The sequence below is a fragment of the Balearica regulorum genome, chromosome 1, assembly GCF_011004875.1.
Source record: "Balearica regulorum gibbericeps isolate bBalReg1 chromosome 1, bBalReg1.pri, whole genome shotgun sequence".
NCBI lineage: Eukaryota > Metazoa > Chordata > Aves > Gruiformes > Gruidae > Balearica > Balearica regulorum.
The window spans coordinates 22,345,644-22,370,605 of NC_046184.1; the positions used below are offsets into that span (position 1 = coordinate 22,345,644).

A 24,962-nucleotide genomic window follows, 5' to 3' on the forward strand; every position below is an offset into this window, starting at 1 on the left:
AACTGTCTTCTTTTTCAACTCCCTGCTCCCTCCTTTAAGTTAAGTTGGGTGTCGGACACCTTCTTCAAATCTCTCCTTGAGACCCTCTTCTCCTATCAGCATTTCAATGCTGACCTCAGTGGTTTTTCTTCCTTCTGGCCAGTTTGCGTGTGACTTAAGAAAATGTGGGAAATGACTAGAAAGTTACTTCGTGTTTACATTGGCATAAACGTTGTGAACAATTTGTTATTTCATCTACCCACAGTATAACAAACCAATATGACGATTTCCTTGAAGTTTTGCAATGTATCGTTTTCACCCATGATGAATTTCAAATTGTGACATACTACTGGAGCTGCTGAAAATCACTCATATGAGAATAACCACACAATACTTGCCATTTTCAAACGGGCAAAGTTGTATCCTCCTTGCATCTGGAATTGCCAGCCAACCCTACAACCCAAAAAGTGGCCATTAGCTAGAGATTCTCAGATACACCAGTTTTTAACATTTGAGACTGAATGTGACAGAAAACCTTTCTGCCAAATATAAAGATGCTATGTTTATTAGAAAGCTCTGGAAGTAGGTTTTTTAAGGATGTTTTGCACTAGAAATCTATTTTATTGTTCATCATTAGGGGAACTGGAGCTGATGAACTAAGGTGATCCCTTCTAGCACTATATCCCCACTGTTTCTGAGTCATATATTTAGCCCAATTTCATTTAGAAAATCTTCCAGTTTGATTTTCATTAAGTTTCTTACAGTGTCATTACTTTCTAGGAGTATCAAAAGACGTTCAGGAATCATAATAGCAGATCTCCTGGCCTTTGTTATGGTAAAGCATGTATCCTTAAAATCTGAGGGCTAACTCTTAATCCAATCTGCAAGTATATGTACATGGCTGTTTCTATACCCTAATTATTTAGGTTCATGTGCATATGTTTCTGTTACTCATAGTTCCCATCTGTTTGCTCAGCAATTGTATTGTGGGATTCTCTGTCTATATGCTGAGAGGAATCATATCTTTCCAGTGACCTCATATCCTTCAGAGTGGAATAAAAAAACTCTAGGCTTGGAAAAGACCTTGTGGCTCAACGTGCCACATGTTAAAGTATGTGATTTTAGGTGCCCACAACGTACACATCTGTGTGACTAAAGTGCCAAATTACTATTACAGTAGCCATATGAAGATCTATCCAATGCAGCCAGTGGACTCTACAATGAGATCCAGCACATCCCAAAATAGCCATCTACATTTGGTCAGTTGAGTAACTGACTGCATTAACTAGATCTCCATTAACTATAAGAGTTTGGACATCTAATTCAAATGTAGATATCTACATGTGGACATCTACATTTAGGTATCTTAATCCGCAATGTAAATCATACCCCAAAATTCACTGAGAAATTAGGTCACATAGTATCTTTATATCTTAGCAAGATCATTTTAAGTTGGTTTGGTGACTTTTTATTCCTTTTTATGAAAGATATTCCAAAATCTCACTTCTCAGATTATAAGAAAAAAATCTGTAGCTACCCTGAATATATTCATGCAATTAAGTTTATCCCCCTTCATTCTTGTGGCAAGAATGGCCTTAGCTTAAAAAATCTCTTCTTTTTCCTTCTAAGTGACCCTTCTGATGTGCATTTAGACAACAAACATATTTTCTTTTTGCATGTGTTTTACCAGGTTAATGATAACTTGTTCTTTGAATCTCCTTTATAAGAAAGTCTCTCCGTTCCCCAACCATTACAGATTTTTTATTTACATCTTCCATTTGAATTAATCTTTCTTGAATATGGATACAAGAATTGCCTACAGTATTTCAAAGAAGGCCTTGCCCATATACTTTCCTGTTAACATGGAATAAACTAAACCACTAGACCTTTGTTCACATTTACATCATGTAAGTATGTTAGTTTAATCATCCTGCAATGAACTATTACATTCAGATCTTTTTTCCTCCACTGTTGTTTCTAAATGAGGACTCACATCTTACAGCAAGAATTCTTTTTATTAGACCAACTGCATGAACTTGCACTTCATACATTACACTTAATCCTCCTTTAGTTATTTCATGTATGAAGTTCTCTAGTCTCTTCCAATTATCCCGACCCTCTTCCATTTTGATTACATCTCTCAACTGTATTATCAGCAAATCTCATTAACATGTTCCCACCTTTTGTGCCCATGTCATCAATGAAAACATTTATATAAGAACTGTTCTAAGTGTGGTCCTTAAATAACCTTCCTACTAGCACAACCCCATTCAACAGGAGTAGTAGAGTTAGTTAGCCCTCCAGCTAGGTATTATCTACTATACAAATCTTGTTCTCACCCCCAGCTTCCTCAATTCCTCTTTTAGCTTCTCAGACAATACTATGTGCTATGCTGAAATTCAGTCAGATTAAATTTTCTGTTTTTTCATTGCTTATAAAAAAATCAGTCAAATTAATCTTACACAATACTTCCCATAAATTAATGTAAATTGTATCCCATTTTCTTCTTATCTCCATGTTTTAATCAGTGTTTCCTAAAAAATCTCTTCTACATTTACATGATCATAAGGTCAGACAAGCCTTAGTCAAAAACTTCGGTCTAAAGTCTTTTTCTACAGATTTTTCCTCCTTTCTTTGCACAAATCCCAGATAAAATTTCTTTAATTAGAAACACAAGTATATACCAAATTCCAGACTGTATTACCTCAATGCAAAGACAAGGAAGTAGTTGAGAATATTTCAGAGAAACCGATTTTAAAGATTCCTTCCCTTTTATCTGAAATGAAAAAGATGGTCATGAATCCAGGAGAGTAAATTTCTTTTAATAAAGCTAAATAAAGATATAGCAGGGCATTTCCTATAACTATGACCTCAGTGAGCATTTCCATCTACAAGCCAACTCTGACCAGTTCAACAAACTGCTTTGAGCTTTAACTCACCACAGCAAATGCCCCTACATCTTCACAGGTAAACCATTTGTGGCACAGGCGAACGTAATAATCTTGATCTCGAACAAAGTTGGATACATTCACTGATATAATTTTTCTTGCCCTGTCTACATTATAATCAAACTTTCCAGCTGAAAAAGAAAATTCAAGCATGAAATTATTACATCTTTCTTTGCTACTTTGTTATTTCTGATTTTGTTATTTCTTTATAAAAGGTACAGAATGTATTTCTTAACTTGATAGAAATGAAATTCAACATCTATAGGTTCTTATCTAGGATGTTTGAATTAATTATTTTTATATCCTGATATTCCTAAGTGTATTCTTATTTTATGAGATCTAATAACTTTCATAAGAATAAATTTCAATAGTATTCAGTTTTAAATTATCACTGGCAATACTGAGAGGCCAGGACACCTGCTGATTGTACCTCAACCTTAGTACTTGAAATCTTCTGTAGTTCATGTGCAAATACTTGAAATGCACACACTAATACTACTACAAAAGCTGATTATCCCAAGGTTGCAATTTCATTACACAGACAATATGTGCAACTATGTTAGACAAATACAATATGTGGGGGGGATGTTTTATTTTTTTAATATTCACGGGTATGCCAAAATCAGGATAGCAGTTTGGCAAATTAATTTCAACCTATTTATGAAGTCTGTCTGTAGACAAAATATAAAACCAGCAATTCAAAGTGCATGAAAAGGACACAAACCTATTTCTGAAAGTTTAAGTATTAAATAGGTTGTCGATATCTTTATCTGCTATCTAGCATTCCTAGTCAATACAAAGAAACACATTTTCCAGGACATTATCTATCAACTACATGGTAATTATAAGTAGTGGTAGTTGTAAATCATCTTTTTTTCTCTCTCTGCTTATTCAGCTATGAAAACATATCATTGTATAGGTCACCAGAAATATCTTGCAGCTTTAAGTTATATAGAAGATCAGCTCACCCAAACAAGCTGGAATATATTTTCCCACATCACTGTTCCTGCAATCTGCAAAACAGAAGCCAGAGTTTTCTTAGGGCTCTTTTATTTATGTAACTGTGTAAATAAATTGCCAAATTAACCAATAGCTTCCCAACAGGAAACCTCTCTCTTATATCCCTTTTTAAAGGCAGCTTTACATCTACTTCTAGATAAACAGCCAAAAAGAAAAGTACCCTTACCACACACAGAGATTATATCACAACTTGCCGTAAGGAGCTATCTCAGCAGTTTGGGGTTTCTACTGGAAAACCTCATCAGCAATTGAAGGTGGCAATCTAGGATATAACACTGCACTTCCTCACCTAACAAGAATTTCATAAAATCGTAGAATTATGGAATGGTTTGGGTTGAAAGGGACCTCAAAGATCATAGAATCATAGAAACTTTAAAGTTGGAAAAGACCTCTAAGATCATCAAGTCCAACCGTCAAGTTTAACTGTCATCTAGTTAAAATTTAAGTAATAATAATAAAAATGATAATAATTTAATTTTTCTTTCCTTGAAAGCTACTCCTGTTGTTTACCAGGCTTATTCCTCTGTTAGAAACAATTGTGTATTTTCGCTATTCTGACTCTAAGCTTACAAAGAAACACCCTATTTAGCTCCCAGGGAGCTCACCACAATGTGGGCCAAGCAGCACTTTCAGAACTAACATCTAATATTTGTAACTCCAAAACTTAAATCTCAATTTAAGAACACTAAATCAGCTCATAATCTGCTACCTAGTGTTTTCGTCTCTCCTTGCTTAACTCGGTATTAGATCAGCACTTTGCTCTCATTTCCCCACACAGTTCTTTTCTCTAGAGAAATACTTCTTATTTTCATTTGTTTATTCACCCTTATAAAGCGTCTTAAAACTGGTCTTTATAAAACCTTATTTCCCCCCTCTTTATTCACAAAGTACATATCTACTTCAATAGTGAATCAGGACTTATCAAGAAAATGAAAGGCTTTTTAAATACAAAAAGGCTTTACTTCTACAAAGGCGTGAAACAGATACTGTGTGCAAGGCATGATACTGTACCAAGGGGCAAGGGCGAGAGCTGCCCACCCACTCTGGAGATGGGAAGGCAGGACGATCCCGGGCACTGGATCGAACAAGGGGTCTCATTTTGGTTTTTTGCACCACCTTTTGGTGCACTTGTCTTCATTAGCCACACTGTATATTGGTTGGACCACAGTGCTGAATCTATTTTTATATGCATGCAGTAGGCACTTTACCCCCAAAGCACGGAAAAATGTCACCTTATCCAGTTACATAAATACAGGTGATAGAATGGCTAATGAAAGTAAAAAGAAATTTCTTTACACTTTCTTATTAAGCTTTCCTCAATCTCTAAACCATCTGCAGCCTAACTGTGAAGAGAAGCAGAGGCTCCATCTTATGCCCAGAGAACACACAGGACTGAACCTGCAGGCAGAGAAAGAGCACACGCCAACCACAAGAAGGCCAGTTAGGACAAATGCATAATGTAGTTCCGTTTTCCATGTACTTTTAGATATAAACTCTGGTCTCTGTTTTTTATAGCAAGTCAGACATTTATATGCACAAAATAAATCATCAAAAATGTAGATAATAAGACTGGTCCTGGCATACATGATCTACCATCAGTTAGATCAGTGTATCCCAGATTGTGATTTGGCTTTGCATTTGTGGGGTTTTTGGGTTGGGTTGGGTTTTTTCTTTGAAAAGAGGTTTCTTGAAAAACATCTGGTTTAAGATGTTTTCCTACCTTCAACATAGTATTCCTGACTCAGCTTGACTTCACAGTAATTTGGTACTGTTTTCATCGTCACATAGATGTGTTGTGCTACATTGACTTCAATGCAATTGAATTGTACCTGTACCTGTTTAAAACATTTATAAAATCAAGTTTGTGCGTGATTTCCAGAATACATGAAAACCACTGGTTATCACAATTAAGCAAGTAATTTTCTTTGTTTATATTTGTTTATATTTACAAGGAGCATTAAGCAGTCTTAGATATTGTAGCATAAAGAATGTAAAGTAGATACCACTTAATGAAAGGATTTAAAAGAGTATCATTACTTCTAATCCAGGATGTTGCTATCTTCTTCACTTCCAGAAACCCAAATATCTACAAGCTATCAAATAATCCTAAAAGCATAGAAATAAAGGTACCCAAAGCTTATTGAACTTCAAAGAGTCACAGTTTGAAGGCATTTTACAAACACAAACACTTGCAGAATAGGAAAAAATGGCTATTTAAATATTTAATGGCAACTTCAGAAAATTTATTCATTCCAGTTTGTGAGAGAGAACGTAATTTTGGAGACAAAAGTTGAGGTCCAATTAAGGCAGGTCATTCCCTCACTGATAGCAGTAACTATTAAATTCCATACAGGTTTTCACGTTGGATATAGCCCTATTTGGTACAAGGCATTTGGAGGATAAAAGACATCTTGTGTCACCATTCTAGCCACCGAACTGAAACTGAGAAAATTTCATTAAATATGTTTGTTGAGTCTTGCCTATAAAGCTTACTTTACTCTAAAAGCTACCAGTTACTCACTGGTGGCCGTGCATTCCCCGCAGGGACGTTTGATCATCAAGCAATACAGAGCATAAACTGCAATTGCACTTTGGGAGAAGAACTTTGTTTCACATGTGCAATTAATATAATATTTGCAAAGCACAAGAAGTAACACATTTTGAATGGTATTAATAACAGTTATCCACCAGTAATTGAAAGCAAAAATTCATCTCTCTTAAACAGTTGGTCAAGGATGGTTCTTTTTTTTTTTTCCTCAGCTGCAAATTTTAGTAACAAATACTTCGGGGTTTAGTTTAGTAAAAAAATTGTACTCTGTCGTTGCAATTATTATCATGAGTTTAGGACAGATGCGCACACATGCTTAGGCAGTTGGCTGTCTTCTAAATGTGTAAATTCCATTGACATGGTTGGACTTAAATAAATCATATGTATGCACTTAAAATCCCTGTGGCATTGTGCTACCTGGAGTTACAAAAGCTTCCCCACAATTTGGTGGGCACAAAAAGAAAGCTAGCGAGATTGATATGAAAATGGGACTTTGCAGAGGCAGCTTCTTTTGCAAAAAGGTAAGAGGAAGAAGTACAAAAATGGTGGAGAATTGAATTTATAGGTTATAAAAGGACGTTTTGTTATGGAATTTCATTTGACAATGCTGAAGCATACATTTCATTGTAGTTTTCCACAAAGTCGATAAGAGAAATAAATGATACAAAATATATTTTTTTTCCAAAGGCTCATAAACATTGTAATGAAAAACAACCCAAAAAAAGGAGTCTACCTTCTTTCCATTAAGCATCTTGCTTTTTTTCCTAGCAAATCTCACACTTGTGCACTGAGATTGCTGTGTGTCCAGTGAAAGAGAACATATTTCCAGCCCACGGATATTTTCTGAAATGAGTTAGGAATAGATTTCAAAAATATAATTTGAGCATCTTTAAGAAAAACAAAAAATAAATTAACATATACTATATCTTAAGCTTTCCTTCTAAGTGAAAGGCATATGTATTTTTTCTCTGTTAAAGAAAGGGACGTTATGTATAACACACACGTGAGGGGTAGACACAAGGATTTAATACCAATTGCTATAAATTAAATTCTTATGCAAATTTAAAAATTTAAAAAATAAACCTATTAACTCTGAGTGAAGCATATCAGGAAATATCTAAATGGTAACACACTAAGCACATGAATGGCAGGGTGTTAGTAAAAATAGACTATGCCCAAAAAGTTTGAATGTTTTCATTTTATTTTAGTGCAGAATTGTAACTTTAGACACATAAACTGTTTCTCCCTCTGTTGGGACGGTTGTTCATTCATGTCTGAGTTACCAGGGCAGACAGAATTAGTGTGTGTGTGCATGCACACGTGTCAGAGCAAGACAGAAAAGGGCAGCAGTATGCTTGGGGCACTGGCAGAGGACAAGTTAAGTATATTACGTTGGAAGTAAAAATTCAGTTGTCTTGAAGTCACTGTCTCGGTTCTCATTCCCTTGAACAGGGCCAGGGCTTTATCCTGGTTTGTAGTAAAATGGTTTCACAAAAAAATCTTTCTGATATAATTACAGGAAAATAGCTTGGACATAAATATTGCACTATGGAACAAAATTTGGCTGAACAGCTATAAACAAAAAGTAAACAGAAATAAGTCAGTAGCAGATCTGCTTTTTACCATCCAGACTCAGAGTTCCTTTAATGTTTAAATGAAGAGAGCATGGGCTTCCTTGGACGCATTTCATCACTGTTGAGATCTTCATGCTTTTCAGTACCATAGAAGATAAAGATGCAGGAGCATCATGGCAGAAGCTGTTAAAAATGCCACCTGCAAATGCAAATACAAAGATAGAGAAATCTCATTGTGCACAAGATATTTGTGAGGAAAGAAAGCACCAAGGGTGAAGCTCCAGCTCTACTGAAACCAGTAGGAAAATCACCAATGACCTCAGCAAAGCCAGTACTTTACCGAAGGCTTTCACATGACCAACATAGCTACTTGGCTTCACTAGCAATGCAGGGAAAGAATTACATTACAGATGGGGACTCATAATAAATTTCCTGATTGGGGAAGTGTTAACCCACAAGAAGAAGGTATCACACTTCTAACAGTTGAGGCTGCCAGAGCACACCTAGACTAATCATGGGTTCAAGTAATCAGATCTCCGAGATCGTGGCAAGACTAATAGTTTATGTAAGCTTTTTTTCAAAACCATTACCTGTATAGTATGAGCACTCTCATAGGTAGTATTTTAATTTTAGGATTGGCTGATGGTCTCAACTGCTGTTAAAATATCGTTTTCACACAAGAGGGCACCATTGCATTCCTAGTTATGGAAAAATCCCTCACACCTGCAGGATTTCCTTCTCCTTTAGACCAGAGCAGCAAGAGCAGAATAAATATTATCCAGGCCTTCTTCAAGGTGTAAACAGTAGGCACAGAACACAACTACTATGTCTCATCTAATTTTCCTATGCAAATTTAGTTATCCCTAAGCCTTAGGATATGGGTTTGCACAGTAGACTCCTGTAGGCTAATGTAAAAGAAAAAAAAAAATCTTAAAGCCCCAAATCTCATCAGTTAGCCATATTTCATCTCTTCCTACTTCTTAGACTGCCCTGCAGAGAAATCCATTATTTATTTACGAATTTATGTTGGTACAGTGGATTTAATCCCCAATGCATTCCTTGGGCTTCTCTACCTTACGTGCATTGTTTATAGTCCCAAAAATTAAGAATTCAAGAGACTGTCAGGACAAATAGCCAGGGAATTGGATTTTGTCCCTTGGCTTTGTGGTATACAATGCAGCACACCTCATTTTAGCTGTAACTACATCATAGCAATTCCTTTGAAATATTTACCCTTCTCACTTTGGTACATCGCATGAAAATTAAGACACCCAAGTAAAACACAGTATTTCACTGCACATTCTCCTCCACCTGTGGAGAGGCTGAAAGAACAAAAAGACTTTTGACTCTTCTTAGTCATACTGCTGAACATCCTCCTAGGAGGAGTTCAACTAGTATGGGGAAGAGCATAGTTTGAAACAGCAGTGCCACGATACTGTGCTTGCCATAAAATACAGGATAAAATTCTTAACTAAATTGTCGGGAAAAGGTGCATCCCTCAATGCCTAGCCAAGAATTGTTGTCAAGTGTGGATGCCCATGGACTCACATGGAAGACACAGTTCTCTCAGAGAAAAGGTAGGATGTAGAGGAGGAGGAAGGGCATCCTTATCCTTACTTACCCCTCCAACCCTTCCAATGAAGGAAAGTGCTCTAAATTTAAAGACCGAAGGTGTATTAACCTGCACAGGACTTCTTTCTATTTTATGAGAGCCTCACTTTTACAGTGTCCAGTTGTGGCTAAAACCCATTGTCAGGGATCAGATACTGATCCTTGCAGGATGTGAAGATAGGCTGACGTAAATGTGGTACCTTGGCTTAAATCTGTCAGGCCTTAAGGTGCCCTCACACTTGGTATGAGGAGAAATAAGTCCTGCATGATACCTAGCAACGGTCAGAAAAGACAAACACTTCACACCTGAATCTCCACTCCATTGTCCTGGTTTTGTGCCATTAAGCATCTTTTAGAGGCAACAGGATATGCTGATATGAACTTAGTGGAAAAGAATGGAAAAACAAGAACACATTACCTCAACTGACAGTAGAGCCAACTCTCAGTTATCCAAGGTAATATGGGCAACGAGAGAAGACAATTTGCATGAACCAAAGAAAAAACACAGATCATTCAAAATGTACAAATTAGGCTTTAAGGGCAGTGGAGTACATTGACTTCTGAAGAATTTGTAAACATGTTTCTGCAGAGATGAGACAGCCTTAAGAAGTCAGCACAGCAGCCAGATGCGAACACTATATTCTGTGTTCCAAGAATGGGTGGTGTAATAATCCTGAAGGTATCTCAGGATGGAGAGCTATTGTACAACACCCAATCAATCCACTCACAGTTAATTGGGAGGTTATTACATTTGCAGAACTGCCTGATAATTATTACTAATAACATGATAAGCAATGATTAGTTTTACCTCTGTCTCTGTTCAAAAAGATGTTTTCTTGACTGCACTGTATGACATACCGTTGTGGATACCAAATGGTATTCAGGAGCAATTGTTTCTGCTTAATTCCTTGGTTCTTGATCCAGACCTAATCTTGCCTATTCCCATGTCTGTGTAGAAATCATTTAAGGTAAGAGCAATATGTGTGTATATATGCACACATATATATATATATGTATATACATACACATTGTCAAAACTGACAGTTCTTCACAATATATTCTGTTTGGACGAACCTGACCGTATTATTTGACCCTACTTATTTTTAGGAGAGATTGCCATGACTTAATCAAATTAGGCCCTTAGTTATTACTGCCTGAAGTATGGTATTATCAGATGTAACAGGTTTGGAACTGTCTCAGGAGAATCCTAAGTCATATCTAGGTGCGTTTACTGACATTGGATCAGTATCAGGCAGATGCACAAACGCAGTTTTAGGGACTACTGCCTGTCTGTAAGCAGGGACACTGTCTTCCTTGATCACACTTTCTACCTTCAAACTGAGAACAAATAAGGAATACACTGGATAAAATGAAATGACTCTTCCACTTTGGATTTTTTCCATTAGTTTTATGATACATTTTGAGAATCACAAAAGATGCTGCAAAACTCATTAATAATAATTTAAATGGATCATATCATGCATAAGAATATTAGTTTTGGATCATAATAAGTATATGATATAAGGAAGAGCTGACAGAATATAATTTTCATTCTATAAATCATCACAGTGTGAGACTCATTTCTGACTAATTCTTCAGTAAAGTCTTACCTTATCATCTTTTAATCCCCCCCTTAGACAGTTTCCTCTGGAGCACACACCTCTTTCCTTTTCTCACGAGTAGTTTGATCTATACCCCAGAACATATAAAGATACATCTTGCTACACAAGCCATCTGCTGAGTAAATCTTGCCTAAATTTTATGTTTGTGAATTATATCTGTAATTAGCCCTACATGAGAAGGAGGTTGTTGCTGTAATACAAGATTCCTTAATTATGGACACATATAAGCCCAGGCATAAAGAAGCCAAAGCGTATTATTCAGCATGTAGACACTTTCCTTGTACTTTTGCCACCAGCTCAACCACAGCAGATTATTGTTTTTTATCTGATGATGCAGCAATCACCTCAGAACTGTCACGACAGCAAAACACACCTTATGTGCACTTGGATAATAGAAGCCAGAGCTGAGCAATGAATACGCAATAGAAATGATTAGATGGAGAATTTGGAGCCTCAGGCAAGAAGATGAAATTGGAGAACATTAAAAAAAAAATTGCAGAGAAAACCCCATTAAGAACAGGCCCAGGCCAACACCCAATAGAAAACCCTAACTGGTTTTCTTTTTGTCTGATATTTCTTTCCTACAAGAATTGTAAGAATTTGAACGACTTAGGATACTGACATTGCTAAATCTGTGAGCATACCTAAAGCACACTAAAATTGCTTCACTGGTGCATCATTCCATGAGAATAAATTGCAGTAGCATTTCCAACCTATTTGCATATGATTTACCACAGTATCTGCTGCATCTGTGCATGATGATGATTCATTAATCTTCATAAACAAACTAGATATGCTCTCCTAAGATAACCACATGGTGCACTTCAGTTAATAAATACCAAAAATTTGCTACTTAAAAGTACTTATGCCAATTATGAAATTGATTAAATTTCAGGCTGACAGCCTCTCCTTCACAACAGATTTCAGTACACAGTACCTTAGAAGGGCCTCACAGCTGTAGTTCAGAAAGTATTTCAAACTTTCAAGGATAACGGACAACACGGTGATATACTGTGCCAAATATATTTTCTGAGAATCTAAGGCTTTTGTAAATCATTGGTATATTGATATCAATGTCTGGATATATTACAGTGAATTACAAACACTGCAGTAGCCCTCATGTACTACTAATAGTCTAGAAGAGCAAGAAGGAGAAGGCAGAGTCAAAGCTAGGTTGCCAAATACTACTGAGCCGATAGCTGCAAATTATAGGAAATAAAGTCATCTTTTTGTTGTGGCTAAAAGCAATGACTACTGCAAAGGTGCTCCATTATACAGTCAAAGTCTTTTAAGGTAATTTTACTGCAAATAATAAATAGTAGAAAGAATGACTATAGAAAAGGAAGTATGGAAATGAGTGTACACCCACTGTTGCACAAGTACATGAGGATGAAGACTAAAAAAAATGTTTTTTCATCACCTCTATAAGGCTGAGTCATCCTACACGTTACTTATATTAAAGATAGCTGATAAGTCATTTTCAGGCAGCACTGAAAACCTACAACCAGCTCTGCTTCATGTAAATCATCTTGAAAGATAAGGATCTTTAGTTTACAAACTCTTCAGTGCTCAAGGTCTATATCCAGCCAAGAGTTAAACATCTAGTTTAAGCATTTGTGCATCACCTAAGTACCTCTGGCAATCAACACAGAGGGAGAACCCCTCTTGCCTCCCTCGCAGCACATAATTCACCTTGTCCTAAGATGGATGGAATGAATCACCACCTCGTGGTACCTGTACTGATTCTCCACTATCTTGATCTGCGTTTGTGTAATATCCAGCACAGATTTAAACTCGTAACCAAGAGTATTGCAGGTGTCCTTCTCTTTGAGACCAGGGTTGAAGGGTTTGGTTTCCTCAGCCTGTGCTGCCTGAGGGCATGAAGGCATGCTTCAGCTAGGCAGAGCAGAGGTCAACGCCCCTCTTTCTTCTCCTGCAACTCTTTCATCGTAGTTTGTGTAACTAGCAGCTCAGCTGCCTAATCCTGAAAAGATTCATTCACAATCCTTGAACCAGCCACCGATGTTTCGCTCTGCTCGCCAGTAGAAGGCTAGAGACTTTTTCAGGTGGGATTTCTAACTGCATCCCTTCCACAGCCGTGTTCTTTCTCTCCACCTCAACACGTCCCACAAAAGTCATGTTTTCAGAGTAAGACTGACAGCTGACATTCGGCTCACGCCCCGTGCCACAGCATCAGCATCTCACGCGCTTGCGGCTCAGCGCTGCAGCTTCTCCCTGTCCTTGGACTCTCTGCCACAGGGACCCCAGAAAGGCGCTGTGGAGACGAGCGGCGCTCAGAGCTGGGCCTCCAGCTAGGACTGTCCTCTCGGAGGGGACTGCCGGCACGGCAGCTGCCTCCTACTTCCCTGCCAAGTGACTGCATGCACTGGAGCAGTCACTGGTGGAGGCTGCAGAGTTCAGGTAATTCAACACCCTGTATTATTACTGTAGGCAATAATAATAAGTAGAAGCAATAAAAACATGTGAAATGACTAAGCAAATTCTCCAATCTATGGTAAGGGCAAGTAAAATTATAAAGCAACAATGCATAGTCATTATTAACCCATTATTTACCAGAGCCTACCATCTTCCAATGTTTTGTACAAGGAAACTGGTGGTACATACCCTGTCATGACAGTGATCTGATGTCACCAGGAAAGTAGATTTATTATCTGCAATAAATTATCTTTATCTTTCAAAAACAAATTCAGTAAAAATGTGAATGATGTATACTCACTGGAAGGTTTGCTTTTACAATGAATCCCCTGCAAACAGAAATAAAAATATTATAAAAGGTGATGTAACAATAAAAATAAATATTGCTTAATCATTGTAAACAAATATAAATGTACCTTAAACAAGTAAATATATTCACAATAGAAATCATTTTGAAGATAAAAAAAAGATTTTCAGATACAGTGAAAATGCACATCACTACTGCATATGACAGCCTGATATGTATACGGACACATGAACAGCATTATCCTTATTTTCATGTTATTTCTACTGAGGTGTAATTGTTATAACAAGTATAACAGTTCCATCAAATACAGGCATCATTTTATCAGGTACTGCCATTCACACTGACCAATAGATTATTTATTGTTTTGTCAAACTTTACAATGGAATGCTTCATATCAAGGCAAAGAAACCAAGCAATTTTTTTAGTGGAAGATATCTTCTGAATATTATATCATTTTAGAAGATCACACTAGGCCAATGGAAAGAAGTATTAGAGTAATTGCAAATGAAGATTAGAAATAAGAGTTGCCTTTTTATTTCTGAGAACTATCTGGCTCAGAATCTTGAAAATGAAATTACTCAGACACAGTACTTACCACGTTCAAGTGGGAAAGTGTTTTTATAAGAGGCAAAGTGAACCCGACACTGAGATTTTAACAAGTTTCCAGCTATCTTTCAGACAGACTACATCCATTTTCCCAGTAAAATAAACACTTAACCATACACTGATATTCCATAGAGTATAAAAATAACAAATCTTATTTTGAATACTATGCATGACATTCCAAAGAAAGGCTATTACTTAGCCAGCAAATACGGTTTTCTGCTGTTCTGGCATTCGAGTTTCTGACATAGCACTTATACCAGTATTTCTTTGTACATGGCATATATGTTCCCCTCTGCTTTCCTTTAAAATCAGTATCTCATTCACAGAGACACTTTTGTCACACCTGCAAAAGGAGCAGGCACCATCCTTTGCTCTCAAACCGACTGGCAGGTCTCGGTCCTTTTAAAACATTTTAGGATCTTGCCAGTAAGCCAACAATCTGCGACTTTTAGAGCCAGCAGAAGTCTCTCAGTGGACATTCCTTTGTCCTTTTGGCACTTTTATTTTCAGTAATCACTTCTGGAGGTAACTTACAATCGCCACTTTGTCACTATGACTCATAAAAGTGCAGATGCATTAAAGGTGGTATTTTAAACCACCTTTTGGAATAAGACAGAGATGTTCACATACTTTCATAGACTGAAGAGTGTAAAAATTACTTGTGACATTGTTAAATATTTTTCTTTGGCTGCTTCTACACAATACTACATCAACACTCAAAGAAGGAAATCTAAAGGAAATCAAACTTCTTTGCGTAACTGTTCTGTAACTGAGGTATTTCTATTATTTCGGTGGTTTCAAAAATTCCTCAAATCCCCCCGAAGTACTAAAAAATGTCACTGATGTGACCTCATTTCTGCTGTAATGTGTTCATAGAAATATTTCTCATTTGTGAATTATTTCTGCCCTCCCAAAAAAGCTTCATTGGTAGTTCGCTGATTCTCCCAATGTATGTTCATCAACAGAAAGAAGACTATAGCTTTCTGAATAATTCAGTGCAACACTAAACCAAGAAAAGTGGAACATGCCAGCTCATATAAAACTACTGGAATTTTAAATGCTGTTGCAAAGCCCTAATTTTGAATTATTTCTAATCAAACCCTGCAGCATTATGCCGAAGGAGAATTTGAATTCAGTCTCTTTACTTGGGTTCTTCATGGCCTTAGGGAGCGGAATAGACAAATATACAAAATGACTGCAAAAAATCAAGTGAGCGAGCTAGGGAGCTAGCTTTCTTGGTGAGAAAACCTAACTGTTGGAACAACTAGTTGCCGAGCCACTGCTTACTGGAAGAAATTAATCTCTCATGAAGTTGATAATTTAGCAAATTACTTCCGTATTTTTAACTTCCCATTTTGCAGCCAGACTATTGAAAATATTTTGGTTAGGTGGCTTGAGAGAGTTCCCAATTGCCAGTCAAACCTTCTTAGAATGTCATCTTTAAAATAACTTCTCCAACCACTCTTTCTGGTTACAATCATGGTACAAAAATACATTAGAAGATTCAGCCTTTTACTTAAAGAAGGCCAGTGCTTTGGAGCCCCTGTTATGACACCTGAAATATGCAAGTCATATGTAAATAAATTATCTTAAGTTACAAACATGGAAAAAAAAATCCATTTCTGTGGAGCTGTGGGATGATGCAGAAATCCTCCTATGTCTTCTAGCATATCCTAATTAATTATTGGTTTTCACTATTGCTCAGATGAATCTGACCACTTTCCAGTACCATCTTGCATTTATTTTCTCATCTTCTCCATGGGAGAAAAGAAACATACCCATCAGTGATTTTTGTTCTGGTAGGGAGATGTTTTGTCATTCTTGGGCACTTGGTTTTGTTCTGAGTGAGGAGTTGTTGGGAAGGTTTACATAAATAATCAAACATTTGCAAAAACACTTGCCAGTTACAGCGAGCATTTGGTCACAGCTCAATTCCTTTTTTTAAAAAAGTGTTTCTTCTTATTGTACAATACTGAGGGGGGTGGTATTTTCTTTTATAATCATTTTGCAAAATAGTCAAAAGAGACCATTTGTCTCAAATAAGAACTCAAATAAACTAACCAAGTTCCTCTCCCACTTTCTATATCTTTTGTTTTCAGGAATTTTCAATGATGAATGCCATAGAAAAACACAACACACTAAAACCAGAATGGAAATTTTCTTCCCCTTCCACAAATGCCGTGGGTGTCTTTTACGCAAAATTAAGATCCTGGACATGATAGTACATTTTACTCCTGTACAGAGAGCATCTTTGATACATATCTGCTTTGGCAAAGAGCCTAAGCAAAATATACTTACACAATGCACAAATAGTTAGGGATTTTCCTATTTCTCTAGGGTTTTCCCCATTTGTGGTATTACTCAACTGTAGCTAGAGGTTATCTGAACAGACACCACCAACATACAGCATTCTGAATAGAAGGTGTGGTGCCAACTTTTTAGCTAGCACAGCAACTTCTGCTCAATCTAAGCCAATTGTAATATCACATTGGTTCATCTAAAGACTGTAAAGAAGAAAGTGACATCAACAGAGGAAGACTTGGATTTGGGGGCAGAGTATTTTCATGAATTAAAATTGCCAAGGAAAAGAAACAAAGATCAGACCTGCTTCCCGTTTCCTCTCATATCTCCAGGCACTGAATCAAGTGCAGAAGTGTGGAAATTCTTCCCTGAATGTTCTGTCATGCAGGAAAGAGTCTGAGGCAAATTTGTTTTCACAGTCTACCTGTTAACTCTGTTGTGCCTCCTTCATAGAAGAGTTGGTGGCAGCTCTTCCACAACACCATAAGGAGTATGCCTGAAAAGGCCTTAAAATGTGTTCTTTAATTGGGACCAGGTTGTCAGACACTTAACATTCATTCATTAAGGTGTCTGCATTAAAGTCAGTGAATGTAGAGTGAACAGTTTTTCCCCTTTTTGAGAGATCGTCAGTGGCAGAGCTACTACCTACATTCCTACTTTAGGTTCAGCTGTCAGAGGGCAAAGAAAGAGGAAAATGACCATATTCTGACATTTCCCTCTATTCCAGCAATTCCTGCTCTTTGACCACCACTAAAAGCAAGCATGGGACTGGACATAGTCTTACAGCACAGGGAAAGGGTTATCTTAACGTGGTGTGGTTTTGCAATAACCGATGCTCAAATTGTAGCCAAAAGGCTGATAAAGATGATGAATCTAATCATGTACTTTTTGATTTCCAGCCAAGAGCAGATGGTCTGCATAAATCCATCTTACTCTGCACACAATTAGAAAGAATCTCCCAGATCACTGTGTCTAGTCCCCTGATAACCACAGGTGTCACATCATCTAATCCCTTTCAAAAACTGATGAAGCTTCATTTTAAAATCAGTCAGGATTTCGTGTGCGCTGTTCCAATAGCCAAGGCTATTCCAGAAGCCCTGCTCTCTGCCAGCACTAAATCTTTTCATTTCTAACATAAACATAATATTGGTTAGCTTGTATTCTGATTGTGCCCGTTATCTTTTCACTTAAATAGATGCTTTCCACCCTGGAATTTACTTTCCATTTACCTACAGCAAGTAATACATCTTTTCTCAGGTTTTTTGTGAGACTATATAAGCCAAGCTCTTTTATTCTTCTCTAATAAGACAGGCTCTCCTTCCTACCATACCCTTCTCAGCAGCTATTTCTATTTTAATGCATCTGTCCACTTCTGAAGACAGTCTTCCACTAGGGTTTATTTGGTGCCTTGAAAAGTGGTAATATTATTTGTCTCAATTGGGAGCATCACAGTCATGTCATATGAGTAGTTATCCTCCAGTTCAGAGAGGGAGATACTTATCCCTTTCTATTAAGCGATCCAGCAGAGGCCTTCTTTTCTCCATCTGCTCACCTCATTCAGTTCATGGAGAGAAGACCCTACAGACGCTGGGCCATAAGAGTCCTAAATGATTTCTCATGTCCTCTAGTGAAACACCTGACAATGCTAATGTGATCTCAATCACCTCTGTAGAGACAAAAGTCTTTGAGCGGTGGGCAGCCACAGTCAAAGTGATATGGATCTATACAATTTAAGAACTTCTTTGAATGGAAACAGTAAGAATTCAGAGCTGTATCACAAGCTCCTCAGACTATCAACAAATGACTGTAATTTCTTTCACAGAGACCTTCAGCCCCGGAAACTGTCTTGGGAGAACTTCACAAATGGAAAGAACTGAGTATGCTTTAGCTTTTTCCAGAGCTATTTTCATAGGTGAAGAAGATGATGGTGTTGCACCTTGATACTGGTGGGGATTGGAACCTCACAGGACTTTTCTCATTCTATTCTTATAAAGGTGACCACTGTATTTATCTCACCAGATGTAAGAAGCATTACGGTAAAAGAAAGCACAGGGAAATATAACGATTCCTGTCCCACTAAAAATGTCTTAGCTATATCACAGTCAAGTATACAAAAAAAGCATGTTATTGGAAATGAGTGAAAAGGAAAAATAAGAGTCCACAGAACACACTTGGCAACTGAATAAAACCGTAGTTATATTTACTGAGAACCAAAGGAATTATAATGATTAATACACATAATATGAAAATCCGTAGTTAGTACTGCTGATACAGTGTCCCCAAAAGATCTTTTCTCAAAAGGAACATCTGTATTTGTTTTGATGTCATATGTAATTACTTTCATTGCCAAGGTAAAACTATCTTACTGATGATCCTTTTTAATTTTTGGCAAACCACAAGGTTGTTCCTCAACTTTTACTGACAATGTGGTAATCAGATACACGTGAACAGTGTGCAATGGGATCAGCTAAGCAATTATTTGGACTGTTAGCCATGCAGAAAAGAAACAGGCACTTGAATTTATGGTAAAGCATTATTTAGGACTACTTTGAACTATGGCTTCTACAAGAGTGCCTGGATGTTGCTGGGGTTTTTTTACAGAATGCTAAAACCAAAACACCTGAGTCATGCCTACGAATTATCCAGCTCTGAGTCTTGCTGTGTGCATTCCAAGCTGAACAAAAATGATCCCATCACATTAGTGCAGTGCTGAACCTGAGAGGTTAAGTGCTACTGAGAAGTGGGGTATTAAGCTCAGGCTCAGTACAGTGCTAAGGAGGCCACACACTTTTTGGATGAGAGCTGGCTTGTGTCCAACAGAGCAAGGTAACCTCTGCCTGCGGTAACGCCATGTTGATGTGCTCTCAGCTAAACAGCGAACCAACAGTGAACAAACAGGGAAGAGATTATGGGGTTTACTGAAGATTATTGGACTATCTTCAGTAAGGCTTCACAGTGGTCTAAAGCATAGCCTTTTACCAATTTTGTCTCCTGCACCACTTGCCATTTCACATGCATATACAAACATACGGACCCTGTCCTCCATGACCTGCTGTTTGTCACAAGGCCAACACTTCCACGACAGTCCAGCAGTACTTCAGTGATGCAGCAGCACATGCTAACGCAAGACCTTCAGGCCCCTTAGGTTTTTGTCCTTCTGTTTACCTGCTACTATCAGGTATAACACAGATTTCTGTCTTCAAGTCAGTATGTACTTCCTCCTGCACAGTAGTGGTGCAGACGAATCGTGTTCCCATATTTTAAGTGGGCTGTCCCATATTTTAGCTGGACTGCATGTGGCGTAGAACATGGTCTGACCGTTAGTGTGGCTGCATGGCTCTATCCCTTTTACAGAGCAGAGCAAGTCAAAGAGTTGGCAGCACAGTAATTATATTTCTGGGAACTCTTTGCAGTGACATGCATTTATCCTATAAGTGAATGTCCAGTCAAAACAATATTGCTTTGAGGTCTCACAACTGGGAAGAATATTGTCCCCTTGAATTTTTTTTTAAGTGAGTTGTATGTAAAAATAATGCTGTGATACTAAAAGGATCTACATAGAAAACACTTGCTTTTAAATTTATTGGACCAAAGGGAGCTATGACAGTCTGAAATAAAAGCTGCCTGTTCTATTGTATGCTTCAACTCCAGGACAAGAAGCAGAATTTGCTTGAAGCAACAGTATGCTCTAGTTTCTTTTTTTTTTTTTTTTTTAGAAATACCCCCTCAAAAAAAAAAACATTATCAATCATTTTGATGTCATGTTTCCTAAAATATTAATACAAGTTGTTAACAAAACAGAATTGCATACAATAGACAAAGTAAAATTAAAATGCACTTTGAATGCCAGACCCTCAGTTGGTATAAATCAGCACCATCCTATACATAGAGTGTCAAAAGTTTCTGACCACTCAGCTACTTGAAAGGACAGCTAATGTACCAAATCAGCACTTCTAGTCTAACAATGAAACAGGGACATTCTAACAGCATTAATGGTTATTTCAGTGAATGACTGGAGATCTCATACAGAGGATGATAAAATGGAATCAAAAAAATTTAGGGTGGAGGAGGTCGCTGGAGGTCACAAAGTGCAGCATCTTGATGGAAGCAGTACTGTCACCAACCCCAGATCAAGTTAGCCATTACTTTGGCCATTTCTTGAAAAACTGGAGGACAGAGATTCCACAAGCTCTCCAGACATCCATGGATATCCCATGCTTTGAGATTAGGATGGTATAATGATCTCCGTAGCACAGAAGAGGCTACAAGAAAAACTTAGTCAAGATCCCTCAGCAGCACTGATGGCACTGAGACTTGCAGCCTCAGAGGCAACTGGAAGCAGTGGGCAGTGAGATTGCCACAGAAAAGGAAAAACAAAAAACAAAAAAAAAAGCAAGAATTGGAGATTGTGAGAAGAGACCCTCCAGGACAGAATTGCTCCTCCTGCTGCAGCTGGAGGCAGTGGTTATTTCTTTTGGAAATACTTTTCTTTTGGCCTGAAGATCTTTTTCTATTCCAGTTACTGTCTTCTCATACATCCCAACACTATTGCTCAGCAAAAGAGGGAAAATATTGCAGACCTGGCTTTCCAGTGCTCTGGCACACACAGCAAAGCCCTCACTGGTTTGCTCTAGGCAACTGCTCATTTTGCTTATGTTTCTCTACCTTCTCCCCCTGATTAGCGCAGGAGGACGGGGAATGGGGGTTGCGGTAGGTTCATCACACTCATTCCTCCTCAGGGGGAGGACTCCTCACACTCTTCCCCTGCTCCAGCCTGGGGTCCCTCCCACGGGAGACAGTCCTCCACAAACTTCTCCAACGTGAGTCCTTCCCATGAGCTGCAGTCCTTCACAAACTGCTCCAGTGTGGGTCTCTCCCATGGGGTGCAGACCTTCAGGAGCAAACTGCTCCAGCGTGGGTCCCCCACGGGGTCACAAGTCCTGCCAGCAAACCTGCTCTGGCGTGGGCTCCTCTCTCCACGGATCCACAGGTCCTGCCAGGAGCTTGCTCCAGCCTGGGCTTCCCACGGGGTCACAGCCTCCTTTGGGCATCCTCCTGCTCCAGCATGGGGTCCTCCACGGGCTGCAGGTGCATATCTGCTCCACCATCAACCTCCATGGGCTGCAGGGGGACAGTCTGCCTCACCATGGCCTTCACCACGGGCTGCAGGGGAATCTCTGCTTTGGCACCTGGATCACCTCCTCCCCCTCCTTCTGCACTGACCTTGGTGTCTGCGGGGTTGTTTCTCTTCACATACTCTCACTCCTCTCTCTGGCTGCAATTGCTGTTGTGCAGCAACTTCTTCCTCTTCTTAAATATGTCCCAGGGGACATACATAATATATCCCAGAGGTGCTACAACCATCACTGATGGGCTCGGCCTTGGCCAGCAGCGGGTCCATCTTGGAGCCGGCTGGCATTGGCTCTGTCAGACACAGGGGAAGCTTCTCACAGAAGCCACCCCTGTATCCCCCCCATTACCAAAACCTTGCCATGCAAACCCAATACACCTATACAAACTTCAGCTTTGCCCATGAGAAAAGGGTCACATCATATTTCCAAGTAAGGAAATTTTTCTTTGTGGATTTTGCATTACTACTGGTAGTGAAATAAGACCAAAGTTTGCAGTAATTTGCAAAATAAGATTAAGTCAACCAAATCTAAAAGAGGATTTAGGTACCTGAAACATGATTTAAGCAAACTGTGGTAATATCTCAGCTGAACACCAGGATCCATAATACCCTACTAATTCCCACCTAACACTAGAAGCACCTAAGTTTATCAGGCATCTCCCTTTCTGATCTGAGAGCTCCCTGTATGCATGTAGTTTGGTGTTTAGACCATGACTAGAACGAAGCTGGAATGACATCTAGCTCATCTACAGCTCTTTGGGACAGCATACACTCACTTGTGAGACACTCACATGCCCCAGCGTAGCAGGTGGCTGGAAGAGATTTAATAGCAACAGAGATAAAACTAACAAAGCTCAAGCCAAGCTTCTTTCTAACTGGAAATATTAGAAGAGGAAAGCAGACTATGGGCATGTTACAGCTTTAATACTCTAGCTTTCAAGTCCTTACCTCAAGGGACAGCCAGGTTCAACATCCTCCTTAACCTGAAGCAGTTCTAACCCTAAGTTGTCTGTTTGCCATGCTGCCCAGTAAATGAGAGGGTTTCCCAGGCCTCCTGTCAAAGCAGTGATATTGTATAGAGGAAATGAAAGAATGACGGTCTGGGAGAAGCACAGGCAAGATGCAGTGTAGTTTTTAAAGCTGAGTGCTTTCACCATTCAAATGGGAGATCTGTTTCCTACTTCAAAGGCTACTTACATTTTATTTTAAGCAGTCATCAGAAAAAAAAAAACCAGAAACTGAAACTTTGAACGTCAAACTCTGGCTCATAACTCAGGTGCCTGGGCTCTAAAGAGTGGAGTTCAGACTAACCTGGTGCTTAACTTTTTCCCTTGCCTAACTTGCGACAGCACCGTGCTGAGCATGCAGGTTTCTCATGCTGCCCTGACAAGTTGCTAATGCTTTCTCATGGTATCCATTTAATCTGTATTTAATAACCTGGAACCATAGGAAAGGAGCAGGGCCATAGAATGGGTGAATGTTGCACAGATGCTATCCTGAAATGTTGGGTGCAGAAGGGCTTAAAAACAAAACTGCACTTACTAATCCCAGCCTTGTCAGCGTGGATCACAAAGTCCTACCAAAATTTAGAACAACAAAACAACTTGGCAATAATTTCTTATAACGGTTTCAAGACTTTGGAGGCCATGTGTCAGGGCTGAGACACCCTTCAAATCCATGCAGAGAATGCAGGAGCACATGTTCCTGGGTTTTGTAGCTCCCATAAAAATGGTGTTTCTTCCTCTTCTCTTTAAACAAAGAAAAATCTCAAACCTAACTAAACTTGGAACTACCCCTAATCATAGCTCTTCCTGCTGAGAAATATTTTTAAATGTTGACTTTGGTTTTATTCTAGCCTTAGCTTGTTATGTTGTTGTGTAAGGATGTAAGGCTGTACAAATGATCCCTCAGGTCACACTAGAAGCAGTGGTGTAGTATGGGGTGGCAATCCAGAGAGGCCACCGCGTTCCTTCCTGGTGCCACAGCATCAGTTAAGGAGCTGCTTCCATTAAAGCCTTAGTGATAAAGATGCCTGACTAGCTCTAATTGTGCTTGCTTGAGTTACAGAAACACTCCAGCAACAGCAAAATGAGGAAAATCTTCTTAGAACATGTAGGTGAAAAACTTTTTTTTGCAGCTGTATACTTGAAAATTTGGGGGAGAGAGGATTATTTCCTAACTGTTCATATTTGCATTATTATGGCATCTGGAAGCCTTACCTCTTCATCAGAAATCTTATACCAGAATCCCTGCATACATGCCTTTCCTCTCCTGTCAAGACCAACAAAAGCCAAAAACACCTTTCCCTGAAAGAGCTAGCAGTGTGAGTACATGAAAAATTAAAAAATTCAAAATTTGCCATGTAGAAAAGCCCTACTGAAAATATCTATACTGTACATTGCAGCTGAAACATTTGCAGTTTGAGATAATTGATATAGAAGCTAGCTATGAATAAATTTGGAAATGCTAAGTAAGAAGAAGTCATATCAAATACAAAATAAAAAATAATTACTCAGAAAGTCATTGCATAGTCTATTTCTCTTTTTACTGTTAACGCATAATCTTGCGGGGGCTTTAGGGGGTGAAAAAAAAAGAAAGAAAAAAAGAAAGAAAAAACAAACAATGGAATAATCATATAGTTTGGTTTTATCTTGTGTATCTTCCACATACTCTAGTTGCTAAAGTTAGCACAGTCCAATTAAAGGAGGCAGAGGTCCAAAAGAAGGGCTTCCAAAGAGGCAGGATTCCACCAACTTTACAACAGCAGCATTGTTTCACCTGACTCTCCTGATCACGCTGTTGTCCCTAGAGGCAGCAATAATTCCTGGGCATGGCCTCAGCTTAATAAACACATCAGTGTTCAGTACCTTCATGTGTTG

The 24,962-nt window shown here is 38.5% G+C and overlaps 1 protein-coding gene across 3 annotated transcripts in view; it reads right to left on the reverse strand.

Annotated features, from left to right (window-relative positions):
* IL17REL (interleukin 17 receptor E like) overlaps window positions 1–24,962 on the reverse strand; it is a 46,009-nt gene that overhangs the window by 14,245 nt on the left and 6,802 nt on the right. For all 3 annotated transcript variants that reach the window (XM_075742664.1, XM_075742672.1, XM_075742680.1), the window contains exons 2-9: window positions 14,040–14,067; window positions 8,119–8,268; window positions 7,229–7,338; window positions 5,668–5,782; window positions 3,896–3,940; window positions 2,919–3,058; window positions 2,684–2,755; window positions 378–432 (exon numbers count right to left, since the gene is read on the reverse strand). In XM_075742664.1, coding sequence (XP_075598779.1) covers window positions 378–432; window positions 2,684–2,755; window positions 2,919–3,058; window positions 3,896–3,940; window positions 5,668–5,782; window positions 7,229–7,338; window positions 8,119–8,268; window positions 14,040–14,067 — 715 coding nt within the window. The remainder of the gene's footprint in view (window positions 1–377; window positions 433–2,683; window positions 2,756–2,918; window positions 3,059–3,895; window positions 3,941–5,667; window positions 5,783–7,228; window positions 7,339–8,118; window positions 8,269–14,039; window positions 14,068–24,962) is intronic.